The sequence below is a fragment of the Pinus tabuliformis genome, chromosome 4_2 (genome assembly GCF_031772625.1).
Source record: "Pinus tabuliformis cultivar Carrire ecotype Pingquan chromosome 4_2, CPIR1, whole genome shotgun sequence".
Taxonomy (NCBI): domain Eukaryota; kingdom Viridiplantae; phylum Streptophyta; class Pinopsida; order Pinales; family Pinaceae; genus Pinus; species Pinus tabuliformis.
In genome coordinates, this window is record NC_142304.1 from 805,164,237 (window position 1) to 805,175,242 (window position 11,006).

The window sequence follows — 11,006 nt, forward strand, 5'->3', positions numbered from 1 at the left end:
ATCATGTAAAGGACCGACTCTTATACCATTGTGGGAAGTTATGCATTCCACAAACTGAGAGAGTAAAGATAATTCGAGAAGCACACACTTCCCTAAATCATGTCACTTTGGGGTAAGTAAAACAATTTCACAGCTGCAAATATTTTGTTATTGGCAAAAAATGAACGAGACAGTTTCTAGATATGTAAGAGGGTGTACTATGTGTGTTAAAAATAAGCCCAGCAATAGAAAACTAGACTTGTACACTCCACTACCAGTTCCTTCTTACCCTTGGGAAAGTGTTTCCATGGATTTTGTTGGAGGGTTGCCTAAATCTAGGAGAGGTCATGATTATCTATATGTTGTTGTGGATAGGTTCAACAAAATGTGTATTTTGATACCTTGTAATAAACAGATTACAGTTGAACAAACTGCAAAACTATTCTTTGAACATGTATGGGTTCATTTTGGATTACCCACTTCCATTGTATATGATCGAGACACCCGATTTGTGGGGAAGTTTTGGTCAAGTCTGTGGGAACTGATGGACACCAAACTGAAGAAAAGCACCGCTTTTCATCCACAAACTGATGGCCAGACAGAAGTAGTTAACAGGACAGTGATCCAGTTACTCAGAGGATATTGCAGCAAACATCCTAAGCTTTGGGATGAACACTTGTGTTATGTGCAACATGCTTACAACAGAGCAAAACATTCTTCTACACAGAGATCTCCTTTTGAGACCTATTTTGGTTTCACACCAAGGTATCCTTTGGATTTTGTCTTTGGTAAAGATACCACATTTGAGGGACACAGTGATGTGGACAGGGCAACTAGGTTCATTAAACAAATCCAGGAGATCCACCAGGCAGTACAGGAACAGTTGGAAAAGAGCCAAGCCAAATACAAGGCTAGGCATGACAAGCATCGGATGGAGCATAGTTTCCAAGTTGGTGACCAAGTCTGGCTGTATATCAACAAGGACAGGATGCAAGGTGAAGGTAAGAAGCTAAAGCCTATCAGGTATGGACCCTTCAAAATACTTGAGAAGATTGGTGAGAATACTTTTTGCCTTGATCTACCAGCTTACATGCACATCTACTCAGTTGTAAATGCAGATTGCTTGAGGTTGTTTGAACCCTCACTAATTGAGGATCCCGAAGAGCAGAGTCAATTGCCTTCTATTGATGACCTGCTACCTGAATATCTTAATGAATTGCAGGAAGACACAGTTCTAGACAGGAAGGTGAGGACGACGTGCAGGGGAGATGTTGAGTACCTCAGAATTGGGCTCAAGGGTTCAAAACCGAGTAGTGAAAAGTGGATAGAGATTGGACAAGTGAGAGAATTGTACCCTCACTTAGTCTATGCTTGAAAACCAACTTTTGGTGGTCCAAAAGCTTTTTTAGTGGGAAGGCCGTGATCCGGATTGGATCCATGAAGATTATCAAAGTGCCATGACTGTATCAAAACGGGACAGACTTCAAAATTTATGAACACAGAGCGATTAGGGAGACCTCTAGACAGTGGCAGTTTGTAGCCAGCATGGAACGACGAGGACCTCGGTCAAAGCGCGCTAACTGAGGCCCATGGAATCCGCGCAGGAGGCAAAACTGGCACTTGGGAAGCCTGGATCAGGAAACGGAGGCCATTTCTGATGCACGCTTAGTGCTAATCGCGCATCGCTGGGCAAAACCCCTCCAGAAGGAAAGGCCCTGAGGCGCTCGGTCACATGGAAGCCGGGAAACCGTGGGGAAAGTGCCAAGGCGAAAGGTGGGTCCCGCGCTCCAAAACCGGCAATATATCGGGGGAACCCTTGGGCGGTAAGCGGATTTGGAGAAAAACGAGTGATTCTATTCAACGCTCGACGCGTGTCCAACGGATGAGAGAGAAAACTATCGCTCATCGCACGCTAACGGTCGAGCAAGTCAACCGTGCGAAATGAGCGAATGTCGTAGGATCTGGGGGATCCAGATCTGACGGCGAAGATTGCGCCCAATGGAGAAACCGGATTTGACAGGGGATTAAGCTGCGGCACATAAAGAGTTTGAAGTCCGATTTGACCGTTGAGATGGCGGATGACTCATTCCACAGTGTAACCGAAAAACCAAATCGACGAGGAAGAGCTGGCGCAGTTCGTGAGAGGACAAGTGGCCACTCCCTGTGAGCCGTTGATGATGACGCAGAGACAGGGAACTCCAATCGAGTAGCAGTAGGCGATATGACGTGGGTGGAAGAGGAAATGAACAGTTAGGGACAAATTGGCTTTAAGCCATGAACAGATAGAGAACAGAAGACACCGATAAGAGAAGAAACGAAGACAGAGAAAGCGAGAGGAAAGAAAACACAGTGAAGCAAGAAGCAGAAAAACAGAGAGCCGAGCTGACCTAAGGCAGCATCGAGCAGACAGAAAGCTTGAGAGGTTCAAGCAATCCCTGTGAGGATCTGTCGGGAATTGAGCACCACATTAGGCTCCTCCCATTAAATACTAGAGAGGTCAAGATTTGGATAGGAAAAGAGTCTGTGCACTCTAGTGGCTTGAGGAATCCAAGAACCACCCTGCCAGCATCATTTCTGTTTTAGGAGACTCAAGTTGAGCTCCTCATTGTAAATCTCTACTTTAAAGACACAATAAAATAAGGCCACCACTGAAAGCTGGACCAGAGACATAGCCCTGGAGGATAGGGTGAACTCATTATTAATTGTTGTGTTCTTGTATTTGCTTACTGTGTTTCTCTTGTTGTTTTCCATTTTTCCAATGTCTGTGTATTTTGCAATCTGATCGATCCGTTGCCTAAAATAACATAGACACACACCAACACACGAGTCTGTAATACCTTCATTCAAATAATTATTTAACTGAGGTCACTCACGAGTGATTTTCAGATCACATAAAATTCTGTTGTCATTGCTCATCCTATTCATGATTGTCGTTGATTACATTGCCCAATGTGCGACCACCGCGCTGTGAAAAAAATATATTCTCATTCCTATTTCTCCAATCATCGCAACTGCCACCTGTACCATGCCATCGTTCCATTTAGCTGTTAATTATATTAATTAAAGGCTAAGGTGACTTACCAAAAGGTTATATAGAAGAGTTATTTACTAATATTGCCAATTTCGATAGCCATTAATAAACCACAAGTGATGCCTACTATGATGTTTGCCCACCATTCAGCGTGGAATAGCTGTCCAATGACCTTGGTTTTATTTTATTTGTATGGAAAATCAACGAGGGCCTATGAAGATGGAAAATTGATTCATTGATGTTGAATTCATTCATAAATACAAACATAAGATAGGTACGAGACAATTTTGCCTAAGTAACTTATTAACATAAAATTAAAAACTAACAATTAACTAATATAGTACAAACTAATAATGAAGGATTAGTTAACAATCGAAGCATAAGGGAACCATAGAAAATTAACTAATATAGTACAAACTAATACTGAAGGATTAGTTAAAAATCGAAGCATAAGGGAACCATAGAAAAGCTATAGTAGTAATGGTTGACAATTGATGGAAGTATTTGCAGATTCAACCATTTGCTCTAGAGTTTTCTGCATAAGCATATGTTAACTCTTCAAAACAAAGCATTTTTTATTTCCAAATGAGATTTTACGTTTTGTTTTTTCTTAGTCCAAAGATTTGTGATCGAGGTTTTCCGGTAGTTTTTCTTACAGAGAAATCAATCATTAGAGTAAGGCTAGGTCAGTGGATGAGTTGATATTTTCGGAAGGTTGCGATTTTGTAAGAAGGATTTTAGAGCAAATGGCCTCCAAAAGAGACCAAACTGACCATTTCTTCTCGGAATAGAGGATTTGCTTCTTCTTCTTTTTTTCAAAAGAAAAAAACAATACAATTTATATTACACAAACTGTTTTACATGGTGCTTTATCTACAAGAGGTTTGAGTTCATCAAGAACAGTATTTGCATGGCTCCCATTGTTAATAATTAGGAAGAGGAGTCAAAGGATGAGGATGAGCAACCATCTTTTGAGCTAAGGGAAATGAAAAATGATGTAAGCAGTGATGAAAACAATAACATTCAACTGACAATTTAAAAAAAAAAAAAAAACAAAAACAAAAACAAATAAACAAACGAACAAAGAAACAATGACATTGCATAAACATTTTCAGAAAACAATGGCCGTGGGGAAAACAATCAGTGTGAGGCGAATAGAGGAAATATTAATATGGGAAAGAAAAATTCGAAAAGGGATCAATCCCTAGAGGTATATTCAAGTACAAAAAGAATACAAGTAAGAACCAAGCTTAATGATCTTGGATGTATCATTATATCAATTGCTCCTAATTTTTCTATAGTTGGAAGCTTGAAAGAGTGGTTGCATGACGCAAGACATATTCATTCACTAGCTGAAACTACTATTCTTAGATTTGGCTATTCCATATTTGGGGATAAATGGTCAAATAATGCTAATGAAACTACTATTCTCAGATTTGGAGTTGTCTTTAAGTGAGACTTTTTGAAGTTTCCCATGGATTTCTGGCTACAATCCGATGAAAAAATTGTGGTCAAATCTTGATTTGTGTTGCTTAAACTGGTTTTTTGATTGCATATATGGACTCAACACCCTCAAAAAAATCCTTGGGGCACTTTGATTGTGTGGAGTTCACCCATAAAACTTGTGATTTCAATGGATCCCTACGAGATTCTAGAAAAATTAGATTGGAAAATAAACCAGAAAACTTTTCAAAAAGTTTCACATATTGACAACGCTCTTAGATTTGGCTTATTCTGGATTTGGGAATAAATGGTCAAATAATATTAATGGTAACTTAGTTCAATCAGCAAATAAGAAAACCAAATTGAAAATATATTTCCGTTATTGTCAATTTAATTTTTCTTATAAAAAAAATGTTTATTTTAATTACAACCCATATTTTGAATTAACACTCCATCCATTATTATCCCATACATATTTTTAATTATAACCAATATTTTGAATTGACACTCTATCCAGCATTATCCTATACACATTCCTCTCATGTTTTGAGTATTGATGGCATATTAAGAAAGAAGAGTTTTGAGTACATTCCTCTCTTGTTTTGTGTATTGATGGCGCATTAAGCAAGAAGGGAGCTTTGGGCGTTGAAGGTATATTCACAAACAATAGAGAGTCGAGTATTTATTCTCATTCTGGTGATTATGCGATCAACAATAAACAATTAGACCGTACACCTTTGGACCCAAAGTTTTTTGCGTCACTAGAGCACCTATTGTGCGAAATGTCCGTATATATGTGTTAAGAATTAATATTTATAATTAAAATTTATTTTAATAAAATAATAAATTTTTATTTATGGAAATAAAATTTAATATTATTATTTTATTTTTTATTCTAAAAGTAAAATATAAAACTAAAGTAGGTATTTTTTATTATTTTTCCAATAAATATTTTTGTAATATTTTAAATTATAAAAATAAAGTAAATTAATTATTTTTTTTAAATTTTAATATAATCTTTATTTATTATTAATAAATAATAATATTTCAATATTAAAAAAATATGGCAATAATTACATCAAGAATATTTTGTTTACATATTTTGAAGTATTACTCTAACTATGACTATGACTATAAACCTCGGCCTGGAGTATGCCGTAAAACTGCTTCCGCTTGGCTAAGAGCTCGTCTTCCTCGGACGTAAGGAAACAGCTTCTGCTTGGCTAAGAGCTCGTCTTCCTCGGACGTAAGGAAACAGGTTAACGGCCCAAGACCCAGAGGCATCTGGCACGAGTGAAACCCTGCTCCCTTACTGACCACCAGCGGGTTAATATAGGTGGCGTGGTTTTCCTTGATAACGGTGATGAGTCAAACCAACATTCGCGGATAGCAGCCAGAGATGGCTGTCCTCACTGTTGGTTTGACACCTGAGTCCTCACTGTTGGTTTGACACCTGAGTTTGATAGGTTTTGCCACGTTCGGAAAAAAAAAGACTATGACTATAAACCACATTAGATTGTCATGATAATAAACTATACCAAATGGTTTGAAATAAATAAACACTATTTGTGATGTGATTATTGTAAAAAAATTTCAATATTCAAAATAATAATAAAAACTTGAATTAATTTTGATAATAGTAGTTTAATTATTTTTATCTTGAATAAATCATTTTAAACCACACAAATTTGACCACAATTTTTTCACTGGAAACTCCAAAAAAAAAATCCAACTACAAATTTCCTAACTTCCGTCTATAATCAGGACACCTTTGACACGACTTTTGTTAAAATAAATAAACTATAGATAAATAAATAAACTTACTTTTACTTTTATTAGCTGGCTTTGGTATCAGCGGTCAGGTTAAAAAGGTTGTGTACAGTCGACGGAAATAGATGCCGTTTTCCTTTCCTGACGAATTTGTTCTTGCTTTCGTCCAGCTGGCGAGTATGACTCTTCGTTGAACCGAACCTCGTCAAAACGACATAGAAAGGAACAAAACAGCTAAATATGCATAAATTTACAGTATATACAGGGATTGCTGTTTTTTGCCTTTCACGATTTTTTATTGACCTCGTCCATCTGGTGTTCAACGGAATTTCTCAATACAACATAAAAAGGAATCAAACGTCTTTAAAAATGCATAAATTTATCTGCAGATTCCGAATATTACTCCGGACGCGAGACATTGTACCGAGAGCAACTTGAGCGCCATCAACGGCAAAATTTTGGCTTGTTTTATACTCAATTCTATATAGGTTTAAGGCTTTTAAGCGTTTTGGATGAAGAGAAAAGAAAGCTTAAATTTAACTGCAGATGCAGAAGAAATACTCGAAACACATCAAATTAGTTGCAGATTGGGAACAAATACTCCAAAAACGAGAGACTGTACCGGAGGATTCTTTGCATCCCGTAGGTGTTGAGATTTCGGCATTTTTTTATTCAAAATTTTCGAAAGGCTCAGCGCTTTAAAGATTTCCATGAAGAACGTTTCTCTGGTTTCGTTTTGTTGTGTTGGTGACTGGAATATAAAATTCGTATGTGAGTAAACTGTTTCACTCTTTTTTGGTAGGGGCGTCTACTCTGCCTATGTCTAGAATATTCTTCAATGAGAATGTTATGATCTTTGATTTGAAATTAGAATATATAAATTCATAGTCAGGCCTGGTACATTATTGCTTCTTACAAGCGGTCATTCAAATTAATAAGTCAAAAATGGAATAATTTATAGCTGTTTAAGGTTTCGATAAACTCTTTTTCATCTTTGAACCTTCTTTGAAGGAGTTGTTTAAGTAGGTGGGAAATTGTTCCAATAGTTAAAAATGGTAGGAATTTGGGTTAAAAAATTTAAATTTTTTTTGTAAAGCCATTGCCTGAATCATAAATTTAAAAAAAATCTTATAAAAATTCTTATAAAAACAGTGTTTGAATAATGTTTTTGATGTAGAAATAGATTCAGCACCATTTAAAATTTCTAAAACAATTAAAATCTTGAAATTTAACCACTGTAACTTAGATTTACAAAAATATCTGTCCACTTTTTTTAAAATATAACCAAATATCCGTTAAAAAACAGCCTTGTTCCGCATCTTGAAAATTTGCTTTGAAAACTGGAAATCGCTTTCCCATACTTCATTCGTTCATGCATTTGGTTCTGTGCAAATTTTTACACGGTTGAGGTTCTCTCTGGACGCTACAATAATGATTTTTAAGCCTCACAAATCTAGTGATATGACAGCAATTAAATGTAAACATATATTATGTTTTTGTTAATGATTACTTTGCAAACGGAAACACTTGTATGGTATGGAATTTTAATGAATTAATGAAAAATTAATGGAAGTGTGTGTTTTTTCTGTTTTGAGAAAAAAAAAGGAATTTTAATGCAAATATACAAACAACAATCGGTTCATTTAAGCAAATATTGCGGCGTTTTAGTTCAATTTAGCAGTATTTGCTGTTGAAGTTTTAAAGCCGATAAAATCTTAGCATTTAAAGTTTTCGTGGCATAAAATCTTTAGCATTGCCCTATCTTGGTATTTAGATCCATTAATGGTACAGTTAGCTTGGCTGGGAGTCCAGAATGGAATTTGACGTGCAAATTTGTTCGTCCAGCGAGATTTGCTCTTCAAATAAGAGGCGTCAAAACCGTCAAATTCGATGGTGTGTTTGTTTTGAAAATCCAACTGTGTCTGGGACGACTCCCGACCTCCTTATTTAATGTAACGGAAGAATCTTTAATGCAGCCCGTCATTTCGGAAGCATGTATATTCCCTGTTGAGTTGCATTTCGCTTAGAAGACTGTTGTTAGCGGTTATTTTTGTCTTATTAGGTGGAGGAGCATGTGAATACAAACATATCCGTTAGCATCTATGAAGATGCTATAGCTGGTGTGTTTGTTGGCTTCACAGCACCAGACTTTAAGGTCCAGGTACAAAGCATCTTGCAAAACACTTGCCATTCAAGTATAACGGGGCCAAAGAAAAGCTAGTAGTGACGGTTGATAATTAATCAAAAGCATTTGTGGATTTCATCGTTTGCGCTGGAATTTATGTCTACCACGAGCACATGTTAACTCCAAACCAAAATGCTTTTGATTTTGCACCATGATTTTTGTTTGTCTGTCCAAGGACTTGTTTTCTGCTGATTTTTGTTGATCCTGGTTTTCTGGTGTCTTTTTTCACAGAGAAACCAATCAACTTCACTAAAGCTAGGCCAGAGGATGCGTTAATAGCTTCGGAATCGGTTCCGGATCTTCCAAGAAGGTTGTTAGAGCAAATAGCTCCCAATAGAAATTAAATCGGCCATTTCCTCGAGTAATAGAGGACTTGCTTTTTGCAAACGGCCACAATCAATTCGTTAAATCTGGTTTGCAAGACCAATGATGGTTCCAAGAAATTTGTTTTCGTCCACAAAGATAATGAAGGTAAGCCCTATTTTTGCTTTCCTGGCTGAGACATTATTTACTAGATTTTCTCATGAAATTATTGATTTTTATTGCTAGAGTAAGTGATCCAAGTACCCTTATCAGATTGTATAGCTATTGGATGTACAAGGATAGATTTCCCCTTTTGAAAAATTGTTAACCTCTTCTTTTTTCTTTTTTTTGTCCAAGTGGAATTCTTTTCTTAATCTTCCAATTTTCGCCTTGCCATAAGCATATTCTGATTCAAGATTTCAATCATTAACAACTGAAACATTCATAGGTGAAATTTCCATGATTGTGGAAACCCATGATAGAGTAAATTTGGATCTTGAATCGGGGATTTGTTGAAAGAAAAAATATCGGGAGGACTTAAAACTACACAGAGAGAATCAGAAGAAAATAAGGCTACAGAGGAGGACAAAACCGATGTTATTAATACATTGGAGGTCTTGGAATGTCTGGATGATCGAGAAACATGCCATGTTTCTAAGAAGACTGAGACAAACAGGGATATGTTTTTTTTATAGCCGTGGTGATATACGCCAGGAACTGATTGACCAGAGTCGGCCCACAAGGATTTCAAGGAGATCAAAATCTCCGGAAAAGTTTTCTTACAGTTGAGGAATATGATACCTTACTTACCAGATTCTAGAGGCTCCTGTGCGACAGAAACTCCTAAATAAACTAAGATTGGCTTCACTATTCAGGGAAGGAAGATGGCTGCAATTGTTATTGATCGGAAACAAGACTCAAACAATGAGGATGATAGCACTCTACAGTTCCCTGTTCTCCAGCCATCTTTTGAGGTGAAGGACATGAAACATTATGTAGATAGACAAGAAAACAAGGACATTTCGCTGGCAGTTTCAGAAAACAATAGCAGCGATGAAAACAATGACATTGCACGGTCAGTTTCAGAAAACAATGGCAGTCAGGAAAACAGTCACAGTGTGGAGGCGAATATCGGAAACATTAACATAGCAGAGACAAGTTCAAAGAAAGACCGATCCCTAAAGACAAGTTCGAGTAAAAAAAGAATGCAAGAAAGAGCCAAGCTTAATGATATCGGGGGTATCATTATTCCAACTGTTTCTGATTTTTCTGCAGCTGTAAGCTTGAAAGAATGGTTGCATGACGAAGGAGATCTTCATTCAGCAGCTGAAACTACTATTCCTAGATTTGGGGATACAGGGTCAAAGCTCAATGTTTGGGGCAGCTGTGGTCAACCATCAAGTGACAAAGCCGAATTAGAAACTTATTCTTTTCCTGTTCTAAGTATTGATGGAGAGTCGAGAATTTCTGTTGGATCTGGGGATTCTGCAGTAGAGAATAAACGATGGGACCATGCACCTTTTGACCCAGAGCTCCCAGCCTCACTTGACAAGGATCTTGAGCAGCTGTCTCAAGAGGAACCACATCTATTCAGATATTAGATGGAGAATCAGATTTACTGTGTGCGAAGCTCTGTGCGAAAGACAATGAAGATGGTCTACAGGCTAGCAGTGTGACAGGAGACACCCATATGCAGAGTACTAGCCCTTACAAGGGAATTTCGATTCAAGCTCCAAATTTATTAGAGGTCCCTAAGGAAATTTAATCTCATAAAGCAACTGTTCTCCTGTATGGCCTCGAAGCCTTGACACACTTTTAACAGATCTCTTGGACTGTATGGGTGTAGATTGATTTGAGCCATTGTAAAACGTCCCATGCAATATGAAATGCCACAGGATATAAACGGCTTTTTAATCGCACGAATATCATTTAATTTTGATAATAATGTTAAAAAGTATATTTCAGAGTGGAGTGGAGTAATATTAATTGATAGTTGTAAATTTTTTTGTATTTTATATATTTATGTTATAAAAATTATCTCTTTACGTTTTTTTGGAAAAGTTATCAGTAATATATATATATATATATATATATATATATATATATATTTTAGTAATATTTATGCGAAGTTAGGTGCGACAAGAGTAGGAGAGGTGATCTTTTTCTCCAGAGAATAAGTGGAAATAAGATTTACGTGGGGATTAGGAGTAGCAACCAATAATAAGCTTGAGATTCTTGTACTTTGGAAGGGCTTGGGCATTGCTCTAAGTCTTGGAATCAAGAAATTAATTGTCA

At 36.8% G+C, this 11,006-nt stretch overlaps 1 protein-coding gene across 1 annotated transcript; it reads left to right on the forward strand.

Moving 5' to 3' along the window:
* The first annotated feature begins 8,402 nt into the window (after window positions 1–8,402).
* LOC149172122 (uncharacterized) lies at window positions 8,403–10,598 on the forward strand. Its single transcript, XM_089427661.1, has 3 exons — window positions 8,403–8,523; window positions 8,640–8,879; window positions 9,160–10,598. Exon 3 carries the CDS (start codon window positions 9,596–9,598, stop codon window positions 10,310–10,312), a length of 717 nt encoding a protein of 238 aa, XP_089283787.1. The 5' UTR covers window positions 8,403–8,523; window positions 8,640–8,879; window positions 9,160–9,595; the 3' UTR covers window positions 10,313–10,598.
* The last annotated feature ends 408 nt before the right edge of the window (window positions 10,599–11,006 follow it).